An 18,780-nucleotide genomic window follows, 5' to 3' on the forward strand; every position below is an offset into this window, starting at 1 on the left:
TCCTGATCTTATTACAAAGGCCTTTTCTCCCATATATATATAATGTTTGTTTTTAGAATTAGCCATCATTCTATTGAGTAAAGATTAGTTTGTTCTTACGATTTTTAGAGTAATAGAAATGGGGTATTGGATTTTGTTAAGGCTTTTCAAAGTCTACTGATATCATATGTTTTTAAGAATTATTTATATTTTTAACATGTTTTCTTATCTTTATAGCCTTCTTTATATTGAACCAACTCTGTATTCCTGCAATAAACCCCATCTAATCTTAGTGTATAATCTTTCTAAAATGTTGTTGTATCCTACTTGCTCCTATTCTATTTAAGACTTTTGTGTCAATGTTCATTAGGGATTTTGGCCTATAGTTTTCTTTTTCTATTTTCTTTTCCTATTTTTCTCTCTTGCTTCTTTAGATATCAAGTCCAAATTCACATTATAGAAAGTGATTGGAAGGATACTTTCTTTTCTTATTGTTGCACACAGATGGTGTAGAACAACAGTTAATCGTTCTTTGAATGTTTGATAGGATTCAGTTGTAAATCTGTTTGGTCCTGGAGAGTTTCTCCAGCAATTTTTTGTTTCACATTTTCCCATTTGTTTTATCTTTCTGTTAGACCTGTCCAAAATTGAGAAAGGGATTTTGAAGTCTCCTGTCATGATTGTGTTGTATTCTTTGCCTTTTTGTGGCTCAGAGAATTGTTTCCTTCATGAATTTAGATCTTAAAGCATTTGGAACATATTTGTTTATTAATGATATTTGTTGTCTGTGGTTCCTTTTGGTATAATGCAGTGTACTTATGTATCCTTTTTTGTTTATTGATTTTTGGATTCACTTGATGTATAGTAAATATTTTTTCATCCTTTCAGTTTTATTTATGCCTTTGTTTTTTAAATGTGTTTCTTATAAGCAGCAGATTATAGGTTTTTGTTTTCTCAAGCTGTCACTCTTTTTCATTGCATTAGGTTGTTTATTCACATTTAAAGTTACGAAAATTAGGTATATATTTTCCTCCATCTCTTTCTAACATTTTTTTCAAGATTTTTTTTTTTTGGGCAGTCTGACTTTATTAGTCAAAGGCAGGCCTGGCACCTTAGCTGCGCTTGGGTGGGTGGTTTGCGTCTTATTTACCACCTCTGGCTTCTGACTTCGAAGGATGGCTCTGGCCTGGCCTAGAGCCTCCATGTGGAGATCTTTGCGGTATTTATTGTTGTGGATGATGTGCCGGATGCTGTTGAGTGTGACTGGGGCATTTTTGTTGATTGTGGTCCTCACGTAGGAAGTGGCAGGCGTCCTCCGACTGGCCCTCTGCTTCAGCACCACCAGGATGCCCTTGCCATCGGTGGCCTGCTCGATGCCCACCGTCTTCCGGTGGATCAGACTGTTGTAGCGGAACGAGTTTCTGGCCTTGAGATTGTTGGGCTCCGCGCTGTACTTCTGCTTGTTGCCCGTGATGAGGAAGCTGGAGCAGTTCCGAAGGACCATCCCCTGCAGGTGGGCCGACATGGTGGGGGCTGCACTCGCTGCGGCTCCCGGAGACGGAAAGGCCAAGATTTTTCTTTAGTTAATTGACCTTAATCTTTTCCAAGGTGATCCTTTTCCCACTGGGTCTCCTTCCTTTACCCCAATCCCCTCCCCATATTTGTTACTGGTTTCTTTTTGGTGTTTTGCTTATTAGTTACTTTTTTCTCCTGCTTTTATCTAGTTATATAATTCTTCCCCCCCTCCCCCTTTTTTCCTTTCAGTTTTAGGTTCTCTTTTCTTTTCTTCCCTTCCAACTAGAAGTTTTTTTTTTAATTTAAGTTTTTGTGCATTTTCCCAAAATCTTACTCTTTTCATCATCCATCCTCTGTCTACTCTGGACCATTATTCTCTCATTCACAATCCCTATATTTTCTAGCGTTTCTTTATTCTCTGTATTCCTCATGCAACCCTAACTTTCAAGGTATCCATTCTAGGCTCTCCCCTATGGGCAGTTTCTGTCACTACCTTGTACAGCTCATCCTGGGATTCTGCTTTTCTATTGTGCTTCACTCCCAGAACAATGACAGTTATTGCAGGTGTCAGAGAATACACTGTCCTGTGGTAGGGTAGGGTCTTTGCCCTACTTCCCTGGTTATGTAGCCCACTACTGATCTCTACCCTTCCAGTTATCTGTTTTCCCCCATTTACCTCAGAATCTCCTCCTAGATCCATCTCCTCCTGTTTTTTTAGATGCCAGTTACCCTCAAGAGTTCCAGCACCACATTCCCTACACTGTCACATCTAGCACAAGATCCCCATCACCCTTCAAAGACTATTACTCTTCACTCACTACTCACTCACTGAGTATTCCTCAGTGAAACCCCTTCCTGGCATCAAAGCAAGGAGTCCTCCTCCTTATCCCCCTCCTTGAGTTCTTCTCTACTCCTTTTCACCTACTACTCTGCAGGTTCTTCACTTACTGAGACCACAGAGGTCACCTCCCCATAGCTAACCCTTAATTTGCCCTGGGCACATCACACATTCCTCCTTTTGCCCCTGTGCCTCTCCCCTTTTCCTTTCATGTTGTAGTCCCACAAAAAACATTGATTCATGAAGATAGGGCAACTCCAGATTCTGTCCATACTGCCCCAGGCTCACCTTTTTGCTGTCTCAACCTGACTTCTGCCTTTACTGCTGTCTCCTTGTGTACATTTCGGATGAAGCCTCCTATCGGTCTCTGTCACTATTACTCCATTTCCATTGTTTGGGGGTTTGAGAAGCAAACAGTCTCTTCTGTTCTGATTTTCTTTCTAGGACTATGTCAAACACTTCTTTATTATTGAATGCCTGTCCTTTTTCTTTTATGGTTAAGCTTAGATTCGCAGGGTAGGTTACCTTGGGTTACATCCTGAGTTCCATTGCTTTTTTAAATTTATTCCACTCCATTCTGCATTTTTGGTTGGTCAGAATAGTCTTGCAAATAAACATTTCTCTTCCCTTTGTATTTGAAAGTCTTTCTCCTGATCAATTGCAGAACTCGTTTCTGAATTGAACTGTTAAATTTAACCACTCTGTGTCTTGGGATTTGCAGCTTTGGATTTTTTTCTGAAGGTGATCTTCTTTCAATTGGTATTTCATTTTCTATGTTCAGAAGTTCTGGGCAGTTATTTTCTATTATTTCTTGCATTATAGTGTTAAGGTTTTTTCTCCTGTTGTGTTCCTCTGGGAAATTTATGATCCTTAAGTTGTTTCTAAGCAATCCTGTCTTTAAGATCTGTATGTTTTGTTTGCTTTGCAACCATATTTTAAGTTGCTTTTTTAGTTCTCTTCTAGATTGTCCTTCACTTCTGTATACTTGCATTATAAATCTCTTGTTCTCATTTTTGTTTCTTTAGTGATACTGGCTGTCACAGGTTACAGTTTTTCTATTCTGTCCATTATTTTTGTTTTTCAGATCAAAAATTGTGCTCTCATTATTCTCATTTCTATTTTGAACCACCAGGAACACTAAGTTGTGGTGGTTCAATGTTCTCCTCATATTCCACAGGATCCTCTGTCTTATTAAGTGTTGAATCATTCTCCTTTGTTTTACAGTATTATTTATTCATAGATGCTTGAATTTTTTTTTAGTAGATCTGGAGGCCATATTTCTTTTTCTGGTTAATGTTTTCCCTGTTGATGTATCTGCTTATATGTGCAAGATATTTTAGTTTTCTTCTTCCTAGAATCTTTGGTAATTTCAGTCTCCACCCTCCCCCCCTTTTTCCCCTATTGCTCACTTTCTGACTTTCCCCTCTGGTGGTGGTTGCCTTGGGGAATATCTCAACTTCCTCCCACACAAGGCAATTCATGGTCTCTGACCCAGCTGATTTTGGGGTAAATAGAACTAGCCCCAGCTGAATGCTCAACTCTTTCCCCTCAGGGTTGGTGGAGTGCTGCACCCCACCCTCCCCCCGCCCTCCCCCCAACAGTGTCCTGTCTTATTCCCTCTGTTCCTCAGTTCTCTTGCTGGGCATTGACTTTTCAGCACTTTGTAACACTTGTGCTATATAGGGTTGTCTGCCATGGTGCTGCTGTCTGTTGTGTGGCCCTTAGCAGGATTTTGCTCTTGAAGGGCTGCTGCCTTGCTGGCTGTTACTGGTTAGTTTTTGTGGCACAAGCAAAGTTCTGCAGCTTGGAGCCAGGGCCTCTACAGCACTGGAAAGAAGAAGGGGGAATGGAGTTTGGGATTTGGTTTTGTTCCACATCTGTTTGTTGGTTGCTGCATGTAGCCTGAGAGGAGGTTGGGGAGAGATGCTGAGTAAGTGCAGGCTGTGTCAGTTCATTTTTTTGTTGTTTTTTTAAAAGAACACTTTCCTTTTTATTTTGGCTATTCTAACCATGGAGGCAATGGAGGTTGCTTTATCTTTGGCATATAATTTCTGTTTTGGAGAGGTTTGAGAGGTCATAAGGATCAGAAAAAAATGTATAATCATTCATCTTTCTGCTCATGTGATCCAGAAGTCTTCTATAGTTTGTTTTTGTCCTATGATCCCTAAGGTGTCCATAGGATTCCTTCTTTTTTCTGTTGCTTCCTTTTTGTTCATATTATATTTTCTTAATCTGTTTTGATTTTTCTTTTAGTTCTTATTAATTCTTCCTCCTCCTTTTTCTCCTTCCTCTTTCTTCTTTTCAACCTTCTTCTCCTCCTCTTCTTTTCCTTCCTCTTTTTTCCTTTTTCTTATTCCTTCTCCTTGTTCTCCTATCATGGTCCATATCTTTGTTTCCTGGGTTTCTATTGAGGTTTTTCTCTTTATCTTTTTGCCATTTTAACTTTTTTTTCCTTTTTTCCCCTCTATGCACTCTTTGTCTTCTCCCTCTTTACTGTTAAATGAACTTCCAGGGCTGGGCTTCAGGGATGCCTCTGCTGCTCCCTGCTCTGAACAACCCCCAAGGGGGAGGAGTGGTACTCACCTAGGTTGGCTTTCCCAATTCTTCTTTCCATCAGGAACAAGCTGCTCCTCTCTAGCTTGTGGTTCTAATTGCTGCTACCCACAGGCATGTTGCCTTTTTCTCTTTTCCTCCACATGATCTGGCAGCATCGGTGTCTGTTGCTTTCTTGTGGGTTTGGAAGGATGGGTGTGAATCAGGAATAGTCTGTAAAACCATAGGGGTCAAGACTGGGTCTCACAGGAATATTCTGTGAGTTTGCTTGTTTTTGCTCTTTGTGGGCATGTGGAGTATGGTACTGAATGAGAAAGTTCTGCATAATTAAATTCTGTAATTTTTAGGGTTTTCTTTAACCTTATAGCTTTTAGACTCTTAACTTGAAGAATCAAATGCGAGCGCCCTACTTCTGGCAAATAATTCTTTTCTTTTAGGATATAGGAAGTTTTCTGACTTCACCTGTTCTGGGATCTTGCTGGTACTGTCACTCTCAGTGATACATTTTAAAGGAAGAAACAAAACTAGAGTTTTTTTAAGAAATGAAAAAATGATAGAACACTGTGCCCAGCACAGTACCTGGTGCATAGTAGGTACATAATAAATGTTTATTGACTGACTGCTGGAACTCACATTTTATATGAAAATCTTTTGACTTTGTGATTCCACTATGAAGATGTCATTGACCAGAAAAAGACATTCATTCATAAAAGAATTCATAATATAGATTTAGAATTGGAGGGGACCTTGAAGTTCATCTGGTTAATTCATCATTTTACATATGAGGAAAATGAACCCCAGAGTCCTTCAGTGACTGTTTAAGGCAGCTAATAAGCACAATTTAAAATCATTCTAATAGTAAGTCAGAAGGGTAGCTAGGTGGTACAGTGGACAGAGCACTGGCCTTGGAGTCAGGTGGACTTGAGTTCAAATTAAGCCTCAGACATTTGACACATACTGGCTGTGTGATCCTGGGCAAGTCATTTAACCCTGATTGTCTCATCAAAAAAGAAAATAGTAAGTCAGAAAGCAGAATCTGTGTTGTACTTTTAAATAGAAATATTTATATAACTATGTGTTCATTCATTCAGTATATTACTGAGTACCTATTGGATACAAAGTACTATGCTAGAAGCATTGATTTGGGTAAGTTTTATTCTGTGATATGTTGAACAGTTTGTGCCTAGCTGAGGCCTTCTACAGAAATGTGACTTAAGTTATTAATACCCATCTCTGAGTATTAGCAGGGCAGTAATCACAATATAGATGATAATTGTCAAAATGCCTATGTGGCTCTGTATCACAAAATCTGACTTTCCATATAGAAGGTAGAAGTAAAACATTTATTCAGACACCAAAGGACCAAATCCCATAACCAATAAGTCCAACCCATCCAAGAAACAACCAACTCTCAAAACCAGTGAGCCCACTTTGTCATAACAGCAAGGAACTTAAAACACAATATTATAGCATGGAGCCTCGCCATCGCTTTAGCCTTCCGCCCCACTGCTGGGACCTTGCCACTGATACACACACTCACAACACAGCTACCACATCTGCTCTCTCCCTCAGTTCTAACTGCTCTCTCAGCATTTCCTGTGACACACTTTCCTTTTCCTGTCAGGAAGCTCCTCTCACTACATGTGACTTAGGCTTCCTGTGATGTAAGCAGGTCACATGACCTATTAATGGATGAGAAAGATCTTCAAATCTAAAATTGTCATTACACTGAGGAACACACTTTAAAAAAAATAAACCCAATTTGTTATTTATTTTTAACCTTCTTCTCTTTTTAAATTTTGAGTTCCAAATTCTTTCCATCCTACCCCCGCCTCACCCACCTGGAAGGCAAGCAATATAATTTAAATTATACATGTGAAATTATGCAAAAGGTGTTTCCATATTAGCCATATTTCAAAAACAGAAAAATAAAGTGAGAAAACTCATACTTCATTTTGCACTCAGAGTTCATCAATTTTCTCTCTGGAGGTGGATAACATTTTTTTTCATCATGAGTCCTTTGGAATTGTCTTAGATCATTGTATTGATCAGAACCTCCAAGTCTTTCCCAGTTCATCATCATTACAACGTTGCTGTTACTGTGCACAATGATCTTCTGGTTCTTCTCACTTCATTTTGCATCAGGTCATATAGGTCTTGCTATGTTTTTTTTTGACACTCCCCGCAATCATTTCTTATAGCACAGTAGTACTCCATCACAATCATATGTCACCGCTTGTTCGGCCATTCCCCAGTTAATGTGCATCCCCTCAATTTCTATTCTTTACCACCACAAAAAGAGCTTCTATAAATATTTTTATACATATAGGTACTTTTCTTTTTTCTTTGATCTCTTTGAGGTATAGACCTAGTAGTGGTATTGCTGGATCAGAGGTATGCACAGTTTTATAGCCCTTTGGGCATAGTTCAAAATTATTCTCCAAAATGGTTGAACCAGTTCACTACTCCACCAGCAGTTCATTAGTATAGTTATTTTTCCCTCATCCACTCCAGCATTTGTCATTTCTGATAAGTGTGAGATAGTACCTTAGAGGTATTTTAGTTTATATTTCTCTAATCAGTAGTGATTATGTGCTATATAAATTTGTGTGTATTTATATAATTTCTAAATTTTTTATTCCTAGGTTGATCTAGACAACATGGCTACAGCTATTAGAGAGGTGGGAGTGTGGAGACAAACTCGAACTCTTCTACTCAAGAATTATCTAATTAAATGTAGGACTAAAAAAAGTAGTGTTCAGGTAAGTTGAATGATACTTTCTTGGTTTTATAAATAGCAAAATATAATTTTTATCTAAGTTTTCTTAAGTTTCAGTCAGGAATTCACCAGTCAGAGGAGGGAGAGAGGCACTTCTAGGGTGAGAGTGCTGCTGATGACACATTCTGATGGGGGAAAACAGCATGTAAACAATTGGGTACATAAAGATTAGAGTAAATGGAAGGCAGTCTGAGAGGGGAAGATGTTGGCAGCTAGCGGGACTAGAAAAGGCCTCCTGGAGGAGGTGAGATTTGAGTTGAGTTTTGAAGGAAGTCAAGAAAACCAAGAGACAGAGATAGAGGTTAGAGCATTCCAGGTGTGGGACAGTCATTGCAGAGGCTCAAAGATCAGAGGTGGACTGGCCTGTTTGAAGAACTCTGAGTGGGCCATGTTGATGGAAATTAAACCATGTGGAGGAGAGTTAAAGGTGAGAAGATCAAAGAGAGATAAATTAATTCTAGCTAACTCCTCCACCCAGATGCTAAATTGAAGTTCCTGAAACAGATATAATCATGTCACTCCAATTAAAAAATCATCAGTGTTTCCTTATTGCTTTTAAGAGAAAATATAGAATACTCACCTTGTCATTTAAAACCTCCATAGTACGATTTTCACTTCCCTCTTCAATTTTATTTTATACCCCTTACTTTCCATTCTAGGCCAACTGATCTACTAGCTATTTATAGTACATAGCATTGTCTCCCACATCCATGCTTTTGCACAGGTGATCTTCTATTTCTGTAGTATACTTCCTCTTCACCACTGCCTTTTATATCCCTAGCTTCCTTTAAAGAATCACTGTGGTGCTATCTACTAATGAAGTCCCCTCCCTGAGCCTTACCTTGCTTCACCTAGTTATTAGTGCTCTCTTCCTTTTGAACTTGTATAGTTTATATTTATTTATCTGCATTCCTATTGTATCCCCCAATAGAATGTGAGCTCCTTTAGGGCAATAAATAAATAAATATTTATTGAATTGATTTTTAAGTCACTGCTGCATCCTTTTCTTTTAATGGTCACTAACCATCCTTTTAATAGTACATTTCAAAATTTTCTAGAAATGGGCTGTTCACTGCAAAATAGTTTGCATATTTAATTTCCTTCAGTTTAAAAAAATTGTAACATTTGCCTTTCAGTAATCTTTGCTTTACCCCATTCCTTCTCCACTATCTTTAAAAAGCTAGTACCAGTGGCTCAGCAGTCACATCTACCAGTTCTTTCTGTATCTTGGGATATAGTTAATTTCTGCTTGGTAACTTGATATTATCAAGAATGTTTTCTCCTCTTAGGTTTCAATTCTCTATTGGTTATTTTTGTTTGGTCCTTTAAATGAGCCTTAAAATATATAGCGAGTGTGGTAGAGTATACTCGTATACTCCATGTTTACTAGACAAGATACAAGCAATGATATAATTAATTTGCTAATAATAATCTTTAATAATTAAAAACATTATACATATTTTAGGGTAACATAAACTAAATATTCAAAATAACATTGTGTGAAACAAAGAAAAGAAATATGGCTATTTATAAATGCAGGTAGTTACACAAAAAGAATAGTATGCTTGTTGGAGAAGAATGTATACTTGTTACGGGAGGTGGATATGGGAATTATTGTCTGAGTTTATACTAAATAAAAGAAACTTTTCCATTGGGCCACATAGGGAGGAGAACTTTTCCAGTATTGTAGAATCCTCCATCATCAGCATCTCAGTCTTTTTATACCGATAAGAGGTGAAAAGGCGGTGCTGAAGGACATTAGGTGCTGCAGCTGGCTTGCAGTTCTCAAGAGATCATTTACAGCAATATGACCAATACAGTAGAAGATGGAGTCAATATCTCTTGAAGTAGGGCCATTTCTGAGGAGGGAAGAGTTTATGTGTTGCACAAACATGTCAGGGGAGTACATGGGGGGCGTGGTGGTAAAGGATATTAAGGCAAGGGAGGTAAGAAGGCTAGCTGGAAGCTATCAGCCTCAGGAAACTTGCTGAAGGCAGTCTTTGGGATTCATCTGGGGAAGATAATTTAGTCCACTTTTCCCATAGTTCATAGAAGCAGTATTATAATCTTCTTTTTCCTTTTTAATTTTAATTGTTCACGGAATTGTCCACTTTTTCACCTGTAGCTGTAGCTTCAAGCGTCAAAGCCCTGCTTGTCCCATTTGTTTTCCATTTCAGTGACAGTCTTTGTGATCATGGCAGCTGTGCTGCTATCAGAAAACACCATTATTTTTCTTCACTGACAAGTATAGTGCTATGGCTTGCTAACTTTTTTAAGCATAAGCTCACTTCTCCTAAATATATTCAATAATACTTTGCCACTACCTCCAGTCCTTCTGTCCCTTGGTACTCTCCTACACCATCACTGCTTTGCTAGCTTCACTTACAATTTAACATTTCATTGTCCTCTCCTCTGAAATTCCTTGCCCTTTTGGCCTATTGCCAGTCATGCCTTGCCACACTCTCACCCTGGATTATTCCCACCATTTTCCTCCTTTTCTCCTCATGTGTGGTAGAATAGTGCTGGAAGAAAGGGCAGCCATGATGACTTAGTCCCATATAAGTGTTTGTTATCTGGGCCTTCACTGCACAAGGCAATGCTTTTATTCCTTTCTAATTGATTCTCTTTTGTGGTTCTCAGTGTCTTTTTCAAACCTTTTTTGCTCTCTCCAAAGTTACCAAGGATGTGTTAATTGCCATGTCCAATGGCATTTGCTCAATCTTCATCCCTCTAGTCCTTTCTGTAGCATTCGATACTGTCGGTCAGTCTTTTTTCCTCTATACTCTTAACTTCCTGGATTTTCATGACACTACTGTCTCTTCATTTTTCATCTTGCCAAACTGCTCTTTCTCAGTTTCCTTCACTGAATCTTCATCCTCCTCTAATTGTGTATATCTTTCATTTCTCTCCTTTAGGTCTCTTCACTTTACATAATTTTTTTCTTTTTGACTTGACCAGTTCCATTGGGTTGAATGATTTCTGCATGTAATCTTCTATGTATATATCCAGCCTTAGACTGTGTCCAGAACTTGTCTTTCTTCACAAAGGGCCTATTGGACATTTCAAACTCAATAGTCTCTCACCAACCCCAACCTTTAGACATTACCTTGTATTTATTGTGTATGTGTTCTTTATATACTTACGTATATCTTTGGTCATCCCCAATAGAATATAAACTCTTTAAGACAAAGGTTGTTTGATTTTTTTCTTTGTATCCTCAGCACCAAGCGCAGTGCCAGACATACAATGGTTGTTTAATAAATGCTTGTTAACTTACTGATTGATTATGATGTACTCTAAGATTGCAAGTTATATAAATTTTATATACACACACTATATCACATTTATATATGCCTGTGGTTAGTTTGAATACAAAATTTCTTCATAGATATATTTATTACTGGTTCATTAAATATATTTAAATACAGTAATGGTTAGTTCATGCATCACCTTCATTGAAGGCAAAGGAAGGACCATATAGTATGTTTAGGAAGATGCTTTGGGTAACCAACCCAAAAATTTCTGATTCCACAGTAGTCATTTTTCTTTCCCTTTCATTGTTAACTGTTTTAATCACATTGTTTCTTTTTAATTGCAGGAAATTATTTTTCCACTATTTTTTTTATTTTGGTTAATATTAATAAGCATGATGCATCCAAATAAGAAGTATGCAGAAGTACCCGATACAGAACTTGACCCCTTGGATAAATCTGTCCTGTCTGAATTCATTATTGCATATGCTCCAGTGACTAACGTTACAAGAAACATCATGAATATAGTGTCTTCTCATTATCTTCCTGATGGTATTGTGAGCCTATATATATGTATTTTTCCAGATTCATTTGGTAGTTTCTTAGATTATTTATATGCTGATCAAGTAAACTTAAGTCTTTATTTGATATGTATTTTTCTTTAATGATATTTATGGCTTTATAATAATTATGGCATAATTTGTTTTATTGGCTTTTACTGGGTATTTCAACAAAACTGACATTATAGCTGGCTGACATATTTAGCAGTAGAGAGAATATTTACATTATTTTAATTAACATTTTCTCTGATTATATTTGATACCACTTACAGAATAAGCACATTCATAAAATGATAACTATATTTGATGCCTTAGTATATAAAGTGATAAAAATATTTCCAACATTAGTAAGTAGTCACTGTCAATACATAGGGCAAATATCAGCACAAAATGGTAGTTGTAGCTGGAGCTCAGAACATAAAGCAACTCTACTCTCAGTTTGAGAGCACAGAAATGATATAAGCATTACAGTTTTGGAGAACCTGAAATGCCACATATAGGTCTTTGGTTGTTACTGAGTTTTGGCCAGAGGTTGGCTTATTGTTTTATTGAATGATGGGTATAGCAGACCAGTATGTATATCATGCTTTATGATTACACAACTTATTGAAGGTTTTTACTCAGGAAGTTATCATGGCCAATTGGAAAGAATGAGGGGAGCAAGGGTCTTTTGAACTTTCCTTTCATCTAAACTGGTCAGAAGAGGGAACAAAGAAAGTTTGATATAGGAATATATTCAACTCATCTAGGATATAGAAAGAAACAGGAATAGGGGAGAGGAAGGTAGGGTATAAGAGGGAGAGTGTATTCCTGTATATTATTTATAAACAAAACAAATCCTAAGCATGATGTTGAGTGCCGTAGACAATGAATTAATTTCAGTACTTTAACATATATGCACCAAATGTCATTGATTTTAAATACTTAAAGGAAAAGTTAAATGAATTTAAAAAGAGAAGTACTAGAGAAAGAGAAGATAAATTGAGAGTAAAACTATAATAACAAGGTACCTCATTGTATCCCTTTCAGTTGTAGATAAATCTAACCAAAAAATAAACAAAAAAGAAGTTAAAGATCTGAAGAGGATTTTTTTGAACGTTAGATATGATATAATTCTGGCTAGTTGTTATTGAATGAGAATAGAAAGGAATATATATGAACATATATGTATATATATTAGCTGTGCAAGGTATTTTTATAAAAATTGATCATGCATTAGGACATTAAAAACCTAACAAATGCAGAAAAGCAGAAATGTTAATCATATCACTTATTTACCATGACACAATAAAGTTATATTAAATAAAGAGCTGCTGATAAAAGTATTAAGAATCAGCTGGAGACTCAATAATTTCATCTCAAAAAATTGGGAGATCAAAGAATAAATCATGGAAATAATAGATAATTTCATTAAACATAATGACAACAGTAAGACATCATACCAGAATTTTTAAGTTGCAGCAAGAACAGTCCTAAGGGGAAAATTTACATTATTAAACACTTAGAAACAGATCAGTGAAAAGATCACTTAACTAAAAAAACAAACAAACTAGAAAGTGTACAAGTAAAAAAAAATTGAATTAATAAATAAAAGTAGAAGCTGGGCTTTTTTTTGGAGGTGAAAAACTACAATAAAATTGATAATTAGAAAGAAGAAGTAATTTTTCTGTAAGTTTTTTTCCTGATCCTAGTAATATTAAATATGTTTATAAGAAGCCTAAATGTGTGTGAATACTAGACTGGGAGGGGTGGTAGATTGGAACAACATAATTAGACAGAATCATGATGAGCTCAAAAAATGAGAAAAGATTGTATGGTATAGTGCAAGAGAGCAATGGAATTTAAGTCGTGTGATCTGAGCTTTGATCCTTCTGTCATTACCTCGAGCAAGTCACATCACCTCTCTGTACCTCATTCACCTCATTTGTAAAATGGGGGTCTTAGACTAAAAGACCTCTTAGGTCTCTTTCAGTTCTAAATCTCTGATTCTGGAACAACTAAAAAAAATACAAAAAATGAAGTCACAATAACTTCTATGAATATAAGAAGAATGACTAATTATATTTGTACTTAAATTCTACAGTGTTTTCACAGAAATACAAGCATCAAACTAGCATATGTGTGCATAGAAATAGAACATTTACTCTTTTGATGATAATTTTAAAGTAATAATAATTTTATATATAACAATTTATATGTACTTTTAATATGAATTATTTTCCTTATTATTTTCAACATTATTTAGACATTTTTAAAAGTTGTATCTAATTTAGAGACATGTGAATGATTTATAGAAAATTCAGAAAAGAAGATTATATGTTTGAAAATAGATCTATGAAGATAGATCTTAAAGCTTGGAATTGGAAAAGAGAAGCCTGAATGAAGAGAAGATAATTTTTCTCTGACAGATCAAGAAATAATTGGATTTAAATGTCAACATTAGGAATTTCAGTTACAAAGAATTTTCCTACAGTTGTTATGTTGATATAATCAAGAATGCTGTAGGAACTTGTCTATTGGCAACTGTATAGAATCTTCATTTGTTGAGGGATAGGCCTGCTTTGAGATGGGTGAATTTCATGGCCTTTCATTCTTATGATTATATCATTTTCTGTAGTCTTTTCATGTTTAATTTAAGATACAATATCAGTGAATCTTGCTCTCATTGGATTTGACTTGAAGAGGGAATAACATACACACTCAATTGGGTATCTTACCCCACAGGAAAGTAGGAGGAAGGGGATAAAAAATGGGGGACAATAGAAGGGAGGGCAGATAGGGGGAGGAGGTAATCAAACCCAAACACTTTCGAAAAGGGACAGGGTCAAGGGAGAAAACTGAATAAAGGGGGACAGGATAGGATGGAGGGAAAAATAGTTTTTCACAGCATGATTATTGTGGAAGTGTTTTGCATAATGATACATGTGTGACCTATGTTGAATTGCTTGCTTTCTTACGGAGGGTGGGTGGGAAGGGAAGAGGGGAGAGAATTTGGAGCTCAAAGTTTTAAAAGCAGATGCTCAAAAAAAAAGTTGTTTTTGCATGCAACTAGGAAATAAGATATATAGGGAATGGGACATAATAATCTATCCTACCCTATAAAAAAGTAAGAGGAAAAGGGATGGGGTGGGGGAGTGGAGTGACAGAAGGGAGGGCTGACTGAGGAATGGGGCAGTCAGAATATATGCCATCTTGGAGTGGGGGGGAGGGTAGAAAGGGGGAGAAAATTTGTAACTCAAAATCTTGTGGAAATCAGTGTTGAAAACTAAAATATTAAATAATAAAATATGAAACCAAAGTGGAAAAAATATCATTTAAATTATGAATAGCCCTCCTCTACCTTCTAGTTAAGAATTAAAAAGCATTGTCCTTAAAAGAGAAATTAGATTAATCATTGGAAATATTTATTATTAGACATTTTTGTACCTTTGGAGGAAAAGCACTATAGAAATCTCAAAATCTATTAAAATACTATGTTGTTCATAGAATTCTGTTAGCAGTTTTAGCAGTTCCATAATAAATTTCAAGGAGCCTGAAAACAGAAAAAGTTTTATAAATCTTAAAATGTGTAAATATTGGACTTCTGTGTTTTCCTCAGACATTCTACTTTGTGAGTAATAACTATATTTATAATATTTTTACAGTCTTAATTACTGAAAAGTATGCAAATGAGAAAGAATTGCAAGAATCCAGTCTTTCTAAGCCTACCAATTTTGTGGGTGTGGTTTTCAAAGACTTCATGTCCTATGAACTGCGTTTTTTTCCTGATATGATCCCAATATCTTCTATCTATATGAATTCCAGAGGTAAGCATCCCTAGTCAAGTTTTTGAGAGTTGTATCAAGTAATTTTGTTATGATTTTAATCCGTGTTTGAAATTAATAAGTAAGCCATATTATATGTTATATGTTAATACTTATTAAAATATTAACAGATATTATGGCATGGAGACATTTGTGGCATATTCCTATATACAATCCCTTCCTGGTCTTCTTTGCCAGTTAAAATCCTAGCTCTGCTATCTCTCCTTTGGATCTTAAGTTTCCTCCACTGTAAAATGAGGATGTTGGTCTGGATGACCTAAGTCCCTTAAATCCCTAAATATATGATCTCATGATATATTGCATCAGCCAGGTTTAATTGCTGAGAGAAACATTGCCAAAAGCAGAAATTTAAGTTCAGTTCAATAAATAGTTCAGTACCTATTCAGTGCAAGACACTGTTCTAGGCTCTGGGAATAATACTTCAAGGAGCTTAGTTGGGGATGGAGGGGTTGAGAACTGTGACGCGTACAGATACATAAATCAAATATAATTTGAGGAAGTAGGCACTAAGAACTAGGGAGATAAGAATCAGAGAGAGGAACTAGGGAGATAACCAGAGGCTTTGTATAGGAGAAGATATGACAGAATATAAACACATGAAGCAAATGGATATATGCATTATGTTATAACCTTGTCCTTCTTTGACATTTAAGTGTTTTAACTATTCATTACTTTCTCAGACTTTCTCATTTTTTTCCCTCTCTAATTAATACAAGTATTTTTGTGATACTAATCCCATAGTGTTACAGTTAAAATTATTAAAGGCTTTTTATTCCAAGAAACAAATTGTTATTTTCTTATTTTGAATAAGAAACTTTGACTTTCAGTTGTGCATCTATAGAAAGTTATTTAAATTAATATGTTACAGCACTTATGTGTCATCATAGCATTGTGCTAGGGTGCTGAGATACAAAGTTTAAATAACATATGGGCCTTGTCCTCAAGAAGTTTGTTGCCTAGTAACTGCCATCATCATTAAAAATTTTAGTCCCTAATATGTAGTATGTACTTTGATAGATACTAATTTTGTGGCTCTTACTTGAAAGTCATATTAATATGTGTGTGTGTGTGTGTGTGTGTGTGTGTGTGTGTGTGTTTTCCCTTGTCCTGCATTAGGCCTGTGCTTTTGTTTGTAGGAACTTCAAAGCTGATAAATAATTGATTGTGGCAAGTTTAATTGATTAAAGAAAATTACATTGTTTTACATAATTCTTCATTACCAGTTTTACTTCTGTTTGTGCTGATTGATATGACTTTTAATGTCCTATTGCATGTAGATATTTACCATGACAAAAAGTATACAGTATATTTTAGAACAACAAGAGTTTGTTTTCTATGGCTAATAGAAATTGGTTAAATATATTGTTTCTTAATCATGATTGTGTGTAAGTAGACTGTTTTATATTACCAAACATGAGTTGCGTACAAGAACTGAAATAAATGAGCATTGTCAAGGAGCCAAGTGACTAGAGAAGAAGGTAAGCTAGGCCTGTAGCAAGAGCCAAGGGATAATAGAGGGAGGGGCAGCCTGAGTGAGTCTTGCACTCATTTCCACAGATGTTAATTAGCTAAATCCTTTATTGAAGACTGATGAAAGTCAGTGCAGTTGAATTGTGATTTCCAGTGGTAGTATGAGTATTCACACATAATGAGGTGTGCCATTAACATATGTATCATTCCTATTTTTGTTCTTTAGAGAGGAGTGCTTGTATCATTTTACAAAATTGTATACTGCCTTTTGTTCTCTTTATAGCTGGTTGTTCAAAGTCATGTGACGCTGCTCTGTACTGGCACTCAGGGTTCATAGCTTTACAGACCTCCATTGATGCTGCCATTATACAGGTAAATATGAAAAAGGAGTCACAGAAAAGAATGTTTTATAAATTGTCTTATTCTTTGCAAAGCAGATAGCTTGACTTATAAAAAATCATATTAAGTTTCTACTGTTTTGGATTTTAGAAAAGTAAAAAGTTAAGCTTTACAATATAACACATATAAAGATCTAAAATATGAAGACTTAAATTGCTATAGTTACGTGATTTAGCAGTCCATTTTGAGCTATAATGTGTTTTCCATAGATAATATTTTAAAAATCATTTTTTGATTATTTACCTTAAACATTTTTTCTTAGGTTAAATAATTAATATAACTGTTTAGAGTAGTATGTATGTATTGTGTCAAGAATCCATCCCTGTATTCATGTACATGTGTATTTCTACACAAATTCACTTATATACACATAGTATTGGAATGTCGAACATTGAGAAAACTTTAATCTGGAGACATAGGCTAGACTGAGTTTATTCTAGTCAGAACTCACATTGTGTTAAATAAGAGTATTTTACCTGTGTTCCATATTACTGCTTACATTTCATTTTACTTTATTCATGTTTTCTACCATCATTTCAAATGTCTTGTAGAGTAATTTTAATCATGCTACAAGTAAGCTTTATTTTGAGATGGACAACCAGATCCTGACTACTTTCCTTATAGTAAGGCTTTAAACTTGATGTGAGATACTAAATGACAGTAGTTTTAGTTGTACTTTACTTGTATCATGACTGTTATTAATATAATCAAGTTTAAATATCTATGTGTATATTAAGTATAGCAAGGATTTTATTTAAAAGAATGCTTCATGGAAACATAAAAATTGAAGAATCTTTTTGCAATTTGAATTTCTTAGATTCAGTTCAGCAGCATTCTGGCAGAAATTAAGTATAGACTGTTGGGAATGTTAAATGATAAGAACAATATCTCACATCATATACTGAGATAAACTTCAATGGGAACATAACTTTGACATAAAGAGTGACATCATAAAATGATTTTGAGGAGCAAATCAGTGGCTAGGGACAGAGTTTATGACTAGAGGATAAAAAGGATCATGGAAGGTAATGTGGACAATTTTGATTACAGAAAATTAGAAAGTTTTTGTCACAACCTTAAATGCAGTGAAAATTAGAAGGGAAGCAGGAAGCAGGGAATTACGTCAAATTTATAAGAATAAGAGCCATTCCATAACTGCTAAATGGTCAAATAATATGAAAATGCAATTTTCAGACAAAATCGCAGCTTTCGATAGCCATATAAAAATGCTCTAAGTCACTAATAATTAAAGAAATACAGATTAAAATAACTCTGGAGTTTCACCTCCCAACCATCACATTGAGAAAGTGGACAAAAAATGAAAATTACAAGTATTGGAGGGGCTGTGGCACATGAATATGATCAGTTGGTTCAGTTCTCCTGGAAAGTAATTTAGAACTATTCCTCCAAAGCTATTAAACTCTGCATACCCCTTGACTCAGTGATACTACTACTAAGTCTAGATCCCAAAGAGAGAAAACAAAGTGGAGAAGGACCTATATGTACAAAAATATTTTTTTGTAGTTGTAAAGAACTGGAAACTAAGAGGCTACCCATCAGTTTGGGAAGAGATGAACAAATAATGATTTATGAGTGTAATGGAAGACTGTTG

The 18,780-nt window shown here is 35.6% G+C and overlaps 2 protein-coding genes across 2 annotated transcripts in view; one reads left to right on the top strand and one right to left on the bottom strand.

Moving 5' to 3' along the window:
- Nucleotides 1–1,033: 1,033 nt before the first annotated feature.
- Nucleotides 1,034–1,504, bottom strand: LOC118847007 (60S ribosomal protein L28-like). The gene has a single exon (XM_036755654.1). The coding sequence runs from the start codon at nucleotides 1,502–1,504 to the stop codon at nucleotides 1,034–1,036; it is 471 nt and encodes a 156-aa protein (XP_036611549.1).
- Nucleotides 1,462–18,780, top strand: part of ABCA5 (ATP binding cassette subfamily A member 5) — a 119,812-nt gene continuing 102,493 nt past the window's right edge. Inside the window, exons 1-5 of the mRNA XM_036755886.1 lie at nucleotides 1,462–1,492; nucleotides 7,531–7,647; nucleotides 11,263–11,467; nucleotides 15,120–15,281; nucleotides 17,053–17,141. Of these exons, the coding sequence (XP_036611781.1) occupies nucleotides 7,546–7,647; nucleotides 11,263–11,467; nucleotides 15,120–15,281; nucleotides 17,053–17,141 (558 nt within the window). The 5' untranslated portion in view covers nucleotides 1,462–1,492; nucleotides 7,531–7,545. The remainder of the gene's footprint in view (nucleotides 1,493–7,530; nucleotides 7,648–11,262; nucleotides 11,468–15,119; nucleotides 15,282–17,052; nucleotides 17,142–18,780) is intronic.

Source organism: Trichosurus vulpecula, chromosome 4 (genome assembly GCF_011100635.1).
Source record: "Trichosurus vulpecula isolate mTriVul1 chromosome 4, mTriVul1.pri, whole genome shotgun sequence".
In the NCBI taxonomy this organism is placed as follows: Eukaryota; Metazoa; Chordata; class Mammalia; order Diprotodontia; family Phalangeridae; genus Trichosurus; species Trichosurus vulpecula.